The following is a 17387-nucleotide window of genomic DNA, read 5'->3' as shown; positions in this document are numbered from 1 at the left end:
AAGCATTGAAAATGTAAATTATCATCAAAAAACTGAAAGCCCTCCCTCAAGAGTATGTCTACAGAACGCCAAATGCATGTTCTTCCTGTAGCAGAAAGGTGATAAATTGCAAGATAGTAACAGACTGTATCTGCACAGATAGTAACATTTTACTCTAAGATTATGCCGCAAAACCTAGCCAGCAATTGCTAGTTACAAATTTACATGCTTTCAATAAAGTAATGCTATCTTGTAGATTCCTAACAATCACACTTCTTGTGACATTTGAAGGTATTTGAACACTACATACTCACTTTCTCTGTACTTGATCTCTGCCTCTTTACGTCGCTTTCTTTCTCTGGCAAGAGCCTCTGGACTACCCCAAACTTCAAGAGACCTGCAAGAAGTAAAAGTATCTTAAAAATGTTTCTATTCATGCAACATTTTTTCAAGCATAAAACCATACTGTTGAGTTTTTTATACACAATGTAATTATACATTATACATAAATCATGATATAACATATGTTCAGATAGAAAATGGAAAACCTTACTGCCCTTTCACATTGCAAACCTGACTTTTAAAACTCTTCTCTCTCTCACATCATCCTTTTCAAATGTTCTTACTTTGCCTCTACGTCCGACCTCAGGTACACCGTGAAAGTCTCAGTGTCATCATGGGGACTTCGTCGTTTAATTTTTCTCAGCTGGTCTAAATCACTAAGGAAAGTGGACAAAGAATTTAGTGTAAGAAAAGGAACTTATTGTTCTAATTTGACTTTTATGTCTGGGTGATGATCCACCATTTTGATATTACTAATTACTAAAAAAAAGTGAAGTTGTCTAATTCAAACAGAACAGACAGACAACATGAAGAAAGTGATCTCCTCCATTGAAAACTACTGTTTTTCACATCCAGAAGTCCAAATCATGTCTTCATACTATGAAATACTACACACTGAAGACAAAGAATTAAAACACTAAATAATAAAACATTCAATGAATGATCTGTATGTAACTGATAATGCACACATATGATAAACACGAGGCTCCATGAATTAGCCTCCCTAAATGGAAATCAGCAGTCATGTGACAAGAAAATTTAATCCCAAAATTAACACTCCCAGCACAAACTGCAAAAGGCTGAAGATAACAAAGCTACTTGGGGAAACAGACAAAATTTCCTGTGCTGAGCTACACATTAGGGCATCTAAACCATTATGTAAAAACAGGAGGAACAGAGGTGTCTCCCTCCAAGCAGATTTATGGTCTCATGAGTACAAAGCAACTACTTTAAGAAGCAAGTACTGAAACATGAATATTAAGTGCAAGCTCCTAGTCCACTGTAAAACTAAGCAAGAACTAGCTTCAGCCACTTACAATTATGTACACCACAAAAACATTTAGAAAAATTTATGCAAAATCACTCTACAATCACAACTACTTCTCATGCACATATGAACAAATATTCAGAATTTAAATCTCAACTCAAATCCATCATACCTGGATTTAAGACAAAACTCATTTATTGCTCTGACTCCAGTGATGAAGTTATTCTGTGTGTATTTTGGTCCATACTCTCTTTTTTTAAGGACTGGTTTCACTTTAAAAAAAAAAAATAGATACACAAGTCACTCATAGAAACTATAGCAGAAACTTCAAAAATTAATTCAATCTAGTGTCATATTGTGATATCTCTTTGTGGAAATCTGGAAAACAGTGTCAGTGATACAGAAAATTGCCAGAAAGGTATCCTCCTCATTGTGGAAATGAGCAAGGTAGAATGATTTACCTCCAAAACTGCTACTTTCTAAGCTGCAGTCCAGGGTTCTCAAACCTAACTGCCACAGTCAGCTACTTCTCCAACTTTGATGTCAGAGATGGTGCTTGGCTACATAAATAGCATTCAAATATGGCCATTTGGAAACCCTTTGAAAAAAAAGCTGTTTCATTCAAATATTACCATTTGGAAACCCTTGGTCTAAAAACTGAAATAGCAACAGACTGCTCCATTTATATTTTTTCCAATAATTAAGTCCACTTTCTGCTGTTAAGACTTTTGACCTTTGCAGAGCATACAGAGAAATGAGACAGACTGTATACATTATTTTTCTCAACTATTATGTTCAAATTTAGTACTCTTAACATTGGGCATTTACACCAATTAAAAACATACATGATTTATTTATAATGCTTTTTATGTCTGGAAGATGTGCTCTCATCACATCAGATTTTTCATGCACAAGGAAAAGAATACCACACATATTCAGAAAAATTATAAATGGAATTTTAAATTTATGCTATTATTTTCTACTGGTCGTACGTACATAATTTCATCTTACTCTCAAAAGTAAGTCACTGCACACTAACATGCATTAAAAACACATTTATTGGAAGTCAAGTTACATTCAGAAGAATATAACACAACTAACAAACACTGTAATGTAACTAACATTACAGAATACAACTTAAAACAAAAAGCTCAGATTCTACTGGTGAGAAGACTTTAGGAAACACTGAACTTCTTATAAATGACAGGATTGATATGATTTCCATAGCTGGTCCAGAACTACTCCTAAAGTCACAGGATACTTACAGAAAGATAATGCTTTTAAAGACTCTGAGAAAATTTTTCCCAGAATTCTACATTGCCTTATTTCTGTGTTTTGATGCTTAACAGCAAAATATATTGCTGACTCCCCATGACACACTAACAGCACAGGTATTAATAGTTATCATAATAATCTGATTTCTCTCATCCAATTTGAACTTGAAGAATTTTTTAAGTCCCTGAATAATCACATCCATGCCACAAAGCTCCTGAGTGAAAGTGATGAAAAAATCTTTAAGATATTTCCTAAAAACAGCACACAATTTACTGAGGTTAGAACAGACTGATCATTTTTAATAAAAAACACTTCCCATCTTTTATTTAAAACAAAAATATGCCCAACTCATATTAACCTCACTAAAAAACAACACATGGATTTATCAAAAAACTTACTAACTCACCTTTCAGAAATACAGGTAAATTTCACTAAAATAAATCACATATTGTACATTGTATATATTGTACTATAACTGTATATTGCACAGCATACCAACAATCCTCCTCCTAGTTCAAATAACTGTATAAAACTGTAGTAAATGTGGAGGGAAAAAAACTCTATTTGGTGTTTCCAAAAGAAAAAAGATGATGTAACTAAAACCCTTTAAAAAGCACGCTTAAGATTAGTGAGCATTTAAAAATGTTACTGTCTTTCTAAGACTTAGTAATATTTGGAGTGGTAAGTTTCTAAGCCAGAGCAGCATTTTAAGACTAGAATTCCACTTTCTAGACACTAGCAAAATCCTTGACATAAACATTTCTCCTTGCACATCTTTAATTAAGAGAGAGGAAACTCTTACTGGAACATATATCTATTTTCACAATTATTTCACAGAAATTTCTCCTATCTACCTTGCATTTTTTCTCCGCAGGCATACACTAAAACACAATAAATCTAAAGAAACTGACATCCTCCTGCACCACTGGGGTTGAGAAGGTAGAGAAAGCAGGAAAAGATTAAGCCTGGGAAGAGTGAAGGGTTAGAGGAAGGTATTTAAAGATTTAGTTTTTATTTCTCAGTACTGTAGCCTGATAAAATAACTGACTTTCCCCAAGTCCAATCTGTTTTGCTCATGATAGTAACTGGTGAGTGATCTCTCCCTGTCCTTATCTCAACTCATAAGCCTTTCATTCCATTTCCTCTACCCTATCCAGCTAAGGAGGGGAGTGACAGACCAGTGTGGGTGGGCACCTCGTGTCCAGCCAGTGCCAAGCCCACCACATTACTGCACACAACTGGGAATTGTACAGAACTCAGATTAGGCAGTTCATGTGGTCAAAATATATTTAGAAGCAACACTGATTAGATTAACTCAGTAATAAGAAAGAACAGAGGAAGACTTAGAACAAGGAACAGGGAAGATCAAGTATTCAGCTTAGCCACATTAAGTCTGAGAGGGAGAATGGACACAACTGAAAACACACAAGGAGGACAGACTGCAACAGCACATGAAAAAACAAATCAGTCTTCTCCTGATGAACTCTGCAGCTTAAATGAAAATTACAAACAAACACAGAAGAGTGAGTAATTAGAAGGAATAGTGCTATGCTTGGTTTTTATGAGTCATTTTGAAACAAACTGTACCAAACAAAGCTGGCACACAAGTGTGCTTTAAAATGCTATTCACATAACTTGCTTACACAATTTTTATGTCTGGAAGAGGAGACACAGTTTCCTTTTTTTTTTTTTTGACTACTAGCAAACAGCAGGAAAATTCCAATACACTAAGTATTTCTTTACCTTTTACTTGGATTGGCTGTTTAGGTGAAGACTGCTTTTGTCCTGCATTGGTTGTATCTTGTCCTATACAATAAAATTAAAGTTCACTGTAAATATAGAAGTACCTACTTTTCTTTTTAGTTAAGAGTTTGACTAACATTAGAATATATCTCAATATTGCACTGCACCCTGACAATTAGAAAATGTATTTGCCAGATTTCCAACATTTAAAACTCTCAAAAGACAGAAATAAAAAAATAACAAAAGCAAATATATTTAATATAGTATTGATCAATAAACTTCTAGCAGCTTGCAGAAGAACAGCAATTTGTAACATACTTCACCCAAATTTAAAAAAAAATATTTTTTTTAACAGTGCACTTCTGGTTCGGGACAAGTTTTATGCAAAACTTTAGGTTAGTAAAATATAATAAAGCCATATAATTAATTCTATATGGCTTATGGCTGCTATGTATCAGAGTGTTTCAGAGCTTCCAAGCTGGGATTCAATTTTAAGTGATGGAAGGTTCTTCATTTACAAAAAGTTAGCTCCTTAAAACACAAAATATTTAAAGTAAAACCCACAACTCATAGGTAACAAGCTGGAGCTAGAACAAAAACAAAGTCTTTCAGCTGGTTTTGAAACCTGAGGATATGATTCTATTAAAAAACCCAACAAAATATAACTTACAATAGCGAAATGAATCTTAATATTTGGAAAACTACAAACTGCAGTAATTTTAGCGAGATTTCTAGTTAGAAATCAGAAGTACTACTTGGAAACTCGAGCAAATATTGCATCCCTGTCTCACACATCTCAACACAGCTTTCAGAACAAAAACCTTAGGGTTCTAACATGTCAAACCAATATACTCACTCTTTTGTGCCCTACCACTCTATAACATTGGAGGTTTGCCAGACATTCATAATCATTCACAAAGTTAAAAATTACCTTATTCAAAGTGATATACTTTTTTAAAGTGAAGATTTTTTAGCAGGTTAGTGTTAAGTAATGAGGTACTCCTAGCCTAACATGGTACTTAAATTATTTCAAAATCAGATTCTCTCAAAGCCTGTACTACATTACTATGTTTCAACAAGGCAATTAGTTAATGCCCTAAAAGCAACAGAGAACTACAGCTAATAACAATTCAAGGATGCTTTTTCTGAAAAATAACACTTACAAATTTATGAAGTTGATCTTACTACATAGCAAATAAGGTTGCACTATAACTAACTAGCATTCCTTAAACAGTCATCCCCTTCACTTGAAAACAAAAGAAACAAAATCCCTTTGTTTTTTCTTTCCTTTATTTTCTTACCTGGGAAAGCACAAAAATACTAAGATTATATCCATGCACAGAGATCTATGTACATCAAGTACCCTTTCAAAGTTTTCTACCTCAGCTTAGAGTCAGAACAAAATCACAGTGCATCACTGAGGAAAAGGATACAGAACACTTCCATTCACAATCAGTTTTCCAGACGAGCAGAGGTTGATATAATAGAACTTTCAAGACTGAATAATGTTTAAGAATCACTTTTGTACTTCCAAACATCAGAATGTAATCCTCTTAGCTGGCTACAGTTACTAGCTTTTAAAGACTGTTGCAAACCCCAGGAATTTACAAGTTACTAAAGAAGGAACAAATAACTGCTATCCTGACAAGGAGAAGGAAATTTTCTTTAGAAGACCACTCCATTGTAGACAAAAGCACAAAGAAAGAGAGCTTTCATTTTGAAAAGCATCTGTTATCTCCTAAGCACAGCCTTCCGAGCCTGTATCTGTGCAGTCCCACAGTTAACAAGCACCAAAAATAGAGGATGTTACAATGAAGCAAGGACAAGACAGTTCTGAATTTCACAAGCACCTAACAAGCACCAGATCGACAATCAAAGAGCAGGGAGGGTCAGGTTATGCACACTGTATCAAATGTTTAACGTGAATGCTGCAGTTCTAACAACTGTCAGATTAGAAAGCTACAGCAGATGAAACAGCTCAACCTTCTTTACCAGTCATTTATAGCCTGGCCTTGACATGTCCACAATGCTCAACAGTGGCACTCATTCAACCTTTATCATTAATTCCTTTAACACAACACACCAGAAATACTACCAAAATAAATCAAATAAGCAAGCAAAGTTGTGAAAGATGAGTAATACATCCCATTTCATATCCCTTAAATTACTTAAGCCCTTTCAACCTCCACATTTTTTCCACCGTCACTTTAAATTTGATTACGCTAAACTTAAACCCTTAAAATATCAGAATGACAAAGAAATAAATTTCAGCATTTCTCCCTGCTTATCCACTTGAATTTCATATAGAAATGCCTACAGCCCAAAATACTAAGAATTCTGCAATCGTAATATCATACAATTAAAAAACACCCTGTTATCAGTAAATATGTTAAGCTTTTACATTTTTATAAATACTCTTTATTGTAGATTAGTATTACCTGTTTCAACTTTATGCAGGGTTTCTCCATGGGGTGATCCATTTGTATCTTGTGATCCAAGATCTTTCTTCTGACCATTGGAGGTATAAACTCTCACTTGACTCATCAACTGCACAGGCAGGCGATTACATGGCAGAATATAAGACAGGCTCCCACTTTTCATTGAAACTTTCCATCCTATCAAGGGGAAGAAAAAAAAGCTGTTTCAGGCAGCCATTTTGGAAGGAAAAAGAAGGAAAAGCAGTCCTGCTCTGGCAGCAAAATTTATGGAAAGTGAGCTTTTAAGTACTGACATGTGCTCATCTTACCCATGTTTATGGGTAAAATTACAAAATGAGAATACATAGCATGCTTTCACTACCTCCCTTCAAACATCCACTTTTAAATTTCATTCTAAAACCAGAAAGTTTTTCCCACACTCCAGTATGCATTTTTCCCAGAGACCTCTGGATGATCTTAAGGGTTAAAAAAACACCAAAACCAAAGCTATTTGACAAGATCAGCTTTGTGACACATTGTCTCATTCTAGTCACACTGCCTCAAAGTCTTTAAAAACCATATATTGATAAAAGAACAAATCCAGATCACTACAAAATTATTCGCCACGGTTGCCATTTCATTTCACTCTGTAAAAATCATGGCTTACCAATGAAGAGAAACTGAACTGTGTGCAAATTTTACAGTTGCTACAGAAATCACATAGAAAAGCAAACATTGTACAAAACATTTTACAGGGAAGTGTCTTAGATTTTGCAGCATTCACAAGAGAGAAATGACAATATAAATATGCAAAAAGTCCATTGAGAAACCACTCTGGGTAGGCAATCTTCTATCTCAACAGATTAGCCAAAAGCAGTTTCTTTTAGGGAGCACAATACTTCTGTAGAGAGGGTAAATAACACCTCCAACCAGAAATGCAGCAGGGAAACTGTCTGCTTTGGAAAGCACTCACTAAGAAATAAATACATTTTTAAATTAATTAAGAGGTGCCAGTAAATAAAGCCATACAAAGCATGACCACTTAACCATGAACAACACAGCTCTCACAAAAAAAAAAAAATAGTATTTTACAAAATTGTCCGTTCTGTAAAACTCTCAACAGCTTTCCTTTTTTTTTTATATTCTGTACACCTGCACGTCTACATGCACCGACCTGAACCTTACTGAAGGAAAAATTTCCCTAAAAAAGGGCAGCACTTACTGACAGCTGTCACAACGTGACAAAAGCCCTCAATACCGAGCTCAACACAGTTCACTGAACTCACTGATTATGAATTTATAAAACCCTACAGTAAACACGTGGTACAAGATGAGCAGTGTTGTTTCCTACGCTTTGGTGATGCTAGAGCAGTTAAAAACGGGAAACTTAATCAGCACATTTAGAGGGCATTTACCTACTAATTCATGCACACACAAATCGCTAAAAAAGAAAGAGCATTTGCTGCAATTTAACCATGACTACGCAAAAAGGGGGAAAACTGCTGGGAATTCAAATTCCATGGGATGTGTGGCCTCCTCGGACCAACACCAGCCCTGTAAACCCGGGCTATATTTTATGTAATTCCTGCAAACTTGGGCCCGGCACGGGCATGACGCGCCCGCTGTGCGTCAGACGGGGCTGGCAGAGCCCGGCCGAGGACAGCCCGGCCCCGCAGAGCGCTCGCAAAACGCCTGCACGTTTTCCTTCTTTTTACCGCCGACCCTCGGGAAGCAGCCGGCGCTCCCCGAACCGCGGGTGCCCGCAGCCGGGAGCGGTGCCACCGCCTCGGGAGGGACCCGGGCTGCCACCGCCGCCTGCGAGCGCCGGCACTCGCGGCGCCCCAGGCGCAGGCGGAGCTCCGTCACAGCTCCCGACGACCCCCGGCCGGCGGGGCGCGGCGCAGCGGCCCGGGCCCCGCAGGACTCACCGTGGCAGGCGCGGGGCCGCGGCGCCGCCTGGCACCGCAGGTACAGGCGGTAGAGGCCGCGGCAGCCCCGCCGCTGGGCGGCCAGGGCCGGCATCATGGCGGCGGCCGCTGGGCAGCGGCCGGCAGGCGGGCGGCGATTCGCATCGGCGGAGGCCGGCGCGGCTGCGGCGGAGCCCCGCTGGCCCCGGGCGGCGGCGGTGGTGGCCGGAGGCCGGCGGTGGGCGGCGCCGCGGCACCCGGATGTGCGGGGGCACCGCCGGGCCGCGCTGACTCACCCGCCCCGCCCGCCGCGCCTGCGCCTGGCCCGGGAGCGGGGCCGCGGCTGCCGGGAAAGGGCTCGGTCCCGGCTGCAGCTGCTCGGGAGTAGCCCCTGCTCTGTTACCGTGCCTGGTGGTGGGTAATGCATACGGCTACGAGTAACAAACGTACAGGCGTTGAATTGCTTAGTAAAGGTGAAACATACATTAGAGAATGTTTTAATAGGGTCACAGAAATAATTAGGTTGAAGAGACCTCCGAGATCATCGAGTTCAGTCTATGACCGAACGCCTTGTCGACTAGACCATGTCACAGCCAGTCTTTTCTCGAACACCTCCAGGGATGGTGGCTGCACCACCTCCCTGCACAGCCCATTCCAATGTCTGGTGACCCTTCCTATGAAGAAATTCTTCCTAATGTCCAATCTAAGTTTTCCCTGGCCCAGCTTCAGACTGTCTTCTCGTCCTGTCACTTGCTACCTGAAAGACTCCTACCCGGCTACACCTCCTTTCAGACATTTGTGGAGAATGGTAAGGTGTCCCCTGAGCCTCCTTTTCTCCAGGATAAATACCCCCAGCCCCCTCAAAAATTCCCCACAAGACTTGTGGTCCAAATCCTTCACCTTGCCTTTCCCTGGACATAGACAACATTAAAGTATGTACACTAAATCTGTTTGCATGATTTCTAGATGAAAATGTGGTCCCCTAGCCTAAGCCATCCCCTAAAATGCACTTCCCAGATCAGTGCTGATAAAATGAGATTTTAAATGATGTCTTCCTCCAGGGAGAGTGTCATGTGGCTGATCCTGTACTCCAGGGTTGTAAGGGCTGCTGTGCCCAGCTGTGATACCTCCTGGCCTGCTGACCTACAGCCTGGCTCAGGACCATGCCTGTAATCTGCATTACACTCTTTTTTATAAAAGGGTTTTTTTCCAGTATAGCGTCGATACTGGCTTACATGACTGAGAAAATGTCTCAGGCTTCCTTGTCTTCATTTGCACACTGGGAGGAACATGGGAGCTCACCAGAAGTTAGGTTGACAGGGAATTTGGATAATGAATGTACTTGATAATCCACAAAGCATTTGATCACTGAGGAGGGCTATTACTGTGCCTGTCTTTAACATACACAATTAGATTTTAAAACAAAGTTTGTTGGCACATCTTTACCGGCTGCCTAGTGAGCAGCATTGCCAAAACAAGTTTTCCTAGAAGCCCAGGGGAGGCAGATTGAGGTAGAATATATTTCCACAGAATAATTAACACTCATCTTCCCAGAAGTACAATTGCAGCCATACCAAATGAATCAGAAGTGTTGCAACAGATGCTGTATCATTAAATACCAGATGTACAGCACTGGAGTTAAATACTAAATTGACTGCAAGTTGTAAAGTAGCACAGGTGAGGTCAATGTTGGAGTCTAACATGTAGCTGATGTATTTGCTGGCTGCTTGTTATTTTGGCAAGAGCCTAACAGTTAAAAAAGAAAAAGGAAGTTAAGTGTCCCTATTTTTTACCCTACATAAAGATGTTTGAAAGCATAGAGAAATTCTTGAAACATTTGTACCTGAAGAGTCACTGCTATACTCCAGAAGAGATGCTAAGTTTAGGTTTATTGTTTTCTCTCTAAAACCAAAGAGAACCACTAACTATTTCATATTCTTTTATCCATCTGAATAACTGAATTTGTGTCTGGTTTTGGCACTCTAAGTATGAAACAGGAAGGAAAAGAATAAAACTGGAACATCATAGACAGATTAATAGATATTAAGTGTGGTTGTCTACCAGGATTTACACAATCAGCTGCTGTACATGACCCTTTATATTGGCAAACACTGAAAACTAATGGAGACAAACAGCAAATAAAAGAGCATCAATAACAGCCTACTCTGAACGGGACAAGTACACATAAAGCAATTGCTAATGAAGTACCAAGACTCCTGGCATGCAGCTGCAGCATCCTAAGAAAAAAATATCAACCTTATTTATGAGCATCTCAACCATTAGTTACCAATCACTAGCAATGAACAGAGAAACATCCTAAATTGCATGGTATTTCAGGACACCCAAACTGGCTACTTTAAGCCTGTATTTCATAAAATCAAGTTAGTAAAAAAAAAAAAGTCTCATTTACATTCAAGTTGCTAAATGCTAAACTAAAAAAAATTATTATTTCTATATACCATGCTTGTACATGGGCTTTTGTGCCACCTGAACCTCTGTCTAGGGGACAGTTATGTGAAGATCTTGGTATGTTGCTCATAAGAGGGGGAAGACTTGCTACCATATCAGTCATTTCCTCAGGCCTGCTTTTGCAAAAACTCTAGAACCCTTTTTTATACAGCATATTACCTTGCCTACAAAAAATTATAGGGTTAAGTTGCCTTACCAGGTCTTCAGGAAGAACAGGGACTATGGTTACAACCTTTTAAGATTTAGATCCTGTTTTATGGAGACACTTGAAAAGTTTACATAGAACTGGTTGCAGACCAGGAAAGACAGGTGACTGGATTGAAATATAGGTCTTTGAAAACTTTTTTTCTCATCCCTGTTTATTTAAAATAACTCAGTAACTGACTCTACTACTCTAGCTACAACAGTCCATCATGGTTCTCCAGTATTACTATCTAGCAAGAAATATGTGATATGTAAAGCCTAATAAGAAATGAAGGATTTTTAGTGTTCCTTGTATGAAAAAATGAAGTAATATAAAGCAAATTTGGATATTTTTTAATCTGAAATTCATTAACAATTTCAAGTTCATACAGTGGAGAGAGACTTGCAATCTTCCCAGATCCACTGGAAGAGCTGATGATATTGACTTAATATAGTTTAAATTACCCTTCAGGACTCCCATCATATCCTGCCTTGTGGGTCTCTCATATAGCATAGCAAAGGGAAAAAAGGAAAAGGGAAAGACTTTTGATTTTTGTACCTTTTATGATCCTACACATATACAGTTAACACAAAGCAGCTACATACCAATAGTACAAAAAAAGGGTGAGTACATAATGTCCAGTGATCCCAAACAGCCTTTTTCAGGGAAACCATTTAAATTCACAGAAAATGAGACAATATTTTGTGTCAGGCAGGTGCACGAGGAGAATGACTCTTTTGAAGCAGGGAATGGTGCATCTTCAGAAGCTTGCGTAACACCACTCTGAGTCATGCAGCTCTGCAAAGCCATTTCATGGTCATTAGGTCAAAGATCTACATAAACCAAAAGTAAATATTTTCATTTCCAGCACATGGATAAGTGTTTCCAGTTACTCACATGCAGTTCGTTCACCTTAACATCAGCAGTCTGCAGTTTCTTAAACTGGGGGCAGCAGTCCTCAACAAGACAGTTCAACCCTAGCAGCAGCTAGTAACTGCCAAAGGACAGTAAGTCCTGAAGAGGCTTATTCTCCTGAGAAACTTAAACTGAAAATTACTTTCCTGTAGCCAACAGGCTCAGGAGGAGCACGTTACATTACTAAAATGTTTAGCTTCATAGTCGCAAACCAGCCACTAGAGGTCAGTGGTTTGGAATAAAATTAGTACATGGAGGAAGAATTCAATTTCATTTCAAATAGACGAATCATACAATCAAATAAAATTTCCAGCCTCTGAGTAAGGGAAAAGAACTCTTAAGGTTACCAGCACTTACCTTCATCCAAAAGCAAGAAAGCTAGCTTAAAATTCTTAAAAACAATACTAGGTACATAATACATAAAATACTGAAACAACTACTCATTCTCTACAGTAATATACAGACATGCATAAGAACACAGGACTGGAGGAAGCTTCTTTAATCAGTTCCAGTCTCTTGCTCCTTGTCCTAAAATTTCTAGCATGAACCAAGCAAGGACCAGCTTAAAAGCAGCTTGATTCTTTTGCTTGTAAGGAACAAAAAAAGAATTACAAGAATGTGAAATAACCTCAATTAGTAGTTTCCAAGTGCATAAAGGCAGTATATTAGAAACACCTGTGCAGTGCAACAATCTTCTTTAACAACTATTTCCTTTACAAATGTAAGGGAAAGAGAGAAGGATGCCAGAGGACGGGAAGAGGCTGTTTCATCATGAAGTGTTTAGTGTATTACCATTTCCAAAAAGGGGGAAAAAACCCCAAAGTACTATATTTTATTTAGTCATTTATCTACTGCTGTAAGTATATATACACATCATCCATTCACAGTACATACATACTAATACAACTGAACATCTTACCTCTGCCCCATAGTGATGTTAAAAAATGTGAGATAATTAGAAATGTGAATAGAGCCATTGGATGCTCAAATGCATGCTGAACTTGATGCTTGTTGCTGTACCTGTAGTTTTCTAAGGCTTCAATGTTTCTCTGTATTATACAGTTACACAGCTGAAAATGCCACTAAACATATGAAAATTCAAAAAGTCAACCTCAGATTTCCATCTACCATTACAAAAAACTTGTCATCCACAGCTTTGATTTAAACTTTATCACTGAAAGGATTCACAATTATTTTTGTTGTGCTTTAGTCAGAACATAACTGAAGTTGTTACAGCAGAAAGTATGTTGAAAGGGATCGTAGTATGGAGACATCCATTTGGTCAGATTTTCTAGATTTAAAAAAAAAAAAAATCCCAAAGTGTTAAAATACTAAGTTACATTGTGTTATAACTTAAAACTAAGTTATATCATGTTCTATGCAAACATACATCAGGACAAAACTCATGAATTGCACATACAAGGTTCTTACCCCAGATTGCAAAGAAAAATATAGCAAAGCACCATGGAAAGAGAAAAACAAAAAAACAAAAAAAAAAAAGGCCAAGAAGCCCAGATTATTTCTTTCTTTACTTTTTCACTGCAGAACTTTCAAACATAATAAGAGATCACATAATTCCACTGCAGCTGTTTTCCATTTTAAGTAAATCAAGATTAGACTGTCCGCTCCTGTACAGTGTGGCTATTTCAACAGTATTTTAATGGAGAATAAATTATACATCATTTACTTGAAAATTTAAGTACTACCCAGAGGATACTGATGGCATGAAACCATGAATGGTGAAATGGGGTTTGTGAAAGCAACAGAGCATCCAGCAGGATTTCCAGACATCTTTGTATCAGAGAACTGGTGTGACTCTTGGAGCGTCCTGCGTAGGACCAGGAGCTGGACTTGCTGATTGGTCCTGATTGGTCCCTTCCAATTCAGTATATTCTATGATTCTGTGATTTTCTGTGTTCTCATTATTTTTCTCCCCATTCTTCTACCTTCTTTTTCTATTGCATTTCTACTTTCATGAAAACTATAGTTGATACTGCTTTAAATCTTACAGATAATCTAGTCCTGCATCTTTTACAATTTCTGATTTTCAGCTTCATTTTCCTGTGAAATATCTGAACTGATGCATCATCTTCATCTAACATCCTTTTAACACTGGCAAAGTAACATGAGTTAATATTCATAGGGACACACATAACAAATGAAAATACCATTATCTGCACTTGTTCAGGGAAAGCAGTTTCCTCAAGCCAAAACAGGTATACAAATTTCTCTGCAAACACCTGCACTGAAAACATGGCAGTAGACTGGGCACATAGGTATATTTTTTCCACAGGACTTGGTATTATCTATGCCAGATATGAAGCAGAATAGTTCCAAGAATTAAAGGCAGGGATCAGCTCTTTTTTTTTTTTTTTTTTTTTTGGTATACACCTTAATCTTCCTGTTTCTCTAGAAAAAGTAAATGAGGTGCTGCAGTAGCTCACTGCATTCTGCACTATTCTAAACACATACACAAAAAAAAACCAACACCCAACATGCACCTGAAACACTTAACACAAAGCTGTTGGTCAGTAACTCAAACTCACTCAGAGATTTGAACTTAAGTGCTGTTTTGCAACACACACTGGTAATATTTAAAACCCAGAAGCAATACACAGTTTGATTTCAAGAACATCAACAAAACAATAGGTATCAATACAGAAAACTATTTAATTTGTTTCAAAATAAATAATTGACATACAAAGCACATACAGTGAAAAAGGGTCACAATAAATTACAAATGGAACTACTTGCTCATTCACTGAGAGAAGCCCTTGGTATTTCCAATTTCATACCATCAAATTTATCATTCTTGCTGATTTAAGCACAGCACTGAACAAATATGGATCCCAATGCTTTCTTTCACAGGTACTGGTATGGATAATTTAATGCAGTGATCCAATTTGAAAATCAGTAGGGACCAGTAAATCGCTGCATAAAAGAAAGAGCGAATGAGGTGCTTTTTCCTTAGTGTCAGCAGCCTGCGATTATTATGTTTATTAGATTTTCTTGAAAGGGCTTCACATTTTCTCAAATATGCAGGAGAACTATATTTCCCCTCTGAGCCCTTACATTAGCATTTTGTGCCTCAGTCCTTGAATACAAGTAAAAGATGAATTTTTCAATTAATTTTAAAAGTTTATACCATCTGGATGGCACAGAACTAAGCAATGAAACTCCCTTACCTGCACAACATCTGCCATTATCACAGAGCTAGCTTCTACAGAGAAGTTAAAAAGTAATGCTGAGATTTTATGAAAAAGATTTTTGAATCCACATTCAAGATTAAATTCTATTACACTATCCATACTGATATCTTTCCATCTTTGGAATAAAGAATTGCTTAAGGTTCTGTCCTTAAAAGGTGATTTAAAACAGCAAGGCCTGACTGTTCCTGTGACTTTAAGAAAATTATAGCACTACAGAAGTTACAATATAAAGATACACTAACCAATTTCAGTGTATATATAGTTTAATCACAAATAGGTGTATGACAGCAATTAAAAATTACAGACAATTAAAACAGATTAGCATACCCTACTACCATCTAGTACATTAAGGGTTCAGGATCTTACTCTGCTGCTAATGCTAATTTTTTGTCAGAGATGATGATACAAGGGCCACACCTAGCACTGCACGTGAAAATCAATTTTGACTTTGAAAGAACGTGTTGTTCTAGCACACTATCTTCTTTACCCTTAATCTGAGCACTGTAAAGTACAGCACTTTTTATCTGAGCAAGGTAAGGTACAGTACTTTTTAAAGTATTTAAGACCATAGTTACAATAATTTTAGGAGCAGGACTAAGAAGTTATATGTAGAGCAGAAACAAATCAGTTTCATCTGGGCACTTGTCCAACTCTTTTCTATTTCCTGCTCTGCCAGAACTCCTACATCAGGCAAGTGCTCCTTCCTTCCATGTCTCCATTCCTGTCTTTAAAATGGGTAAGAACTTCCTTAATAAACACAGCATCTGTACAGCAAATGTTGCAATACAGGTGCCTAATGGTAAAAGGGTCTTACACAGACTGTACAAAATAATTGGCCATGTTATTTGTTTGGACAGTACAATCACATACATAGTTAGCAGCTCCAAAACTGTTGCAAGAAATAGTGGCTCATAATGATAATAATTTTTATTTAAATCCTTACAACATTCACAGATACTGCTCCACTTAAACACCCATCAAATAAAGGAGCAAAACATAAAACTGACAGCACAGAAATGACAATATATGTATAAAATGGAATAAAAGGCAATAAAGGACAGCATGGATGTATTGGTGAGTTACTTTGTGAGTAAGAATTCCTAACTGGCATTAGCTGCTCCAACAAACCCAATGGCTCCTGATACTTTATCTACATATGAAAACAGACAGGTGTCAAGCTGGAGCATCACTTCTATAGAAAGCTTGTACAGAGCAAAGGGTTGGTCTACCCACAGAATGTGTCAAACACTGTTAACATACGAAAGCTAAGAAGACAAAAAGCAATGAGCAGTATGATTTATGCCAGTGGAAACAGTTATCACATTAGGTAGGAAACCTTTCAGTAATACAAAAACTCCTCTGCTTCATTTTGGGATTGGCAGGCACTTTATGGTCAGTCGCAAAATTTCTCAACAATCACAGACTTCTGTCACAGCCTCTGCATCACAGCTAGCTGTTGACAGCATAGCAGCGTGAACATACAGCTCCCTTCGCCAAAAAAACCCCTCAAGCTATCAGGATACTACCAGCATTTTACATTTAATTTACTCATTAGAATAGAAACAGTCACAAACTGTGGTGAGGAAGCAGGCTCAAGGATAGCATGTTTTTACCAGCACTGAGGAAACTCGATGTTATCACTTAGGCAGCTGAAAGGCTACAGTAAAAATCAAAGTTGATGCAGAGCACAGGTCAGTTGCCCTATTTATTTGGCTTAAACATTATTCTTACAACATTGTTCCATGTTTTCTCGGCACATAAGAGAAGTAAGTTTTACCAGGCCACAAGCTGCTCATTTGTCAAGCAAAGCTAAGAATATGCTACTAGCAAAACCAAATCAAATCCCTTTTATGGAATTTCCTCCTCTTGGTTAAGTTCTACTTCACAGCACCTACTTCCAACTCTTTACTCACAGCATTGTCATTCACTTACTCCTTTTCATCCTCCTCCTGCATTCAT

The 17387-nt window shown here is 38.0% G+C and overlaps 1 protein-coding gene across 2 annotated transcripts in view; it reads right to left on the bottom strand.

Annotated features, from left to right (window-relative positions):
- SLC30A9 (solute carrier family 30 member 9) overlaps nucleotides 1-8895 on the bottom strand; it is a 33656-nt gene extending 24761 nt beyond the window's left edge. Inside the window, exons 1-6 of one of the 2 annotated variants that reach the window (XM_064710323.1) lie at nucleotides 8673-8895; nucleotides 6766-6942; nucleotides 4328-4390; nucleotides 1482-1581; nucleotides 606-698; nucleotides 294-376 (exon numbers count right to left, since the gene is read on the bottom strand). In XM_064710323.1, coding sequence (XP_064566393.1) covers nucleotides 294-376; nucleotides 606-698; nucleotides 1482-1581; nucleotides 4328-4390; nucleotides 6766-6942; nucleotides 8673-8769 — 613 coding nt within the window. In that variant the 5' untranslated portion in view covers nucleotides 8770-8895. The remainder of the gene's footprint in view (nucleotides 1-293; nucleotides 377-605; nucleotides 699-1481; nucleotides 1582-4327; nucleotides 4391-6765; nucleotides 6943-8672) is intronic. The other variant, XM_064710322.1, reaches the window with a different exon arrangement.
- Nucleotides 8896-17387: the final 8492 nt, after the last annotated feature.

This window comes from Zonotrichia leucophrys, chromosome 4 (assembly GCF_028769735.1).
Source record: "Zonotrichia leucophrys gambelii isolate GWCS_2022_RI chromosome 4, RI_Zleu_2.0, whole genome shotgun sequence".
NCBI lineage: Eukaryota > Metazoa > Chordata > Aves > Passeriformes > Passerellidae > Zonotrichia > Zonotrichia leucophrys.
Note: the sequence above shows the minus strand (reverse complement) of the source record. Positions and strands in the feature narration are given on the sequence as shown.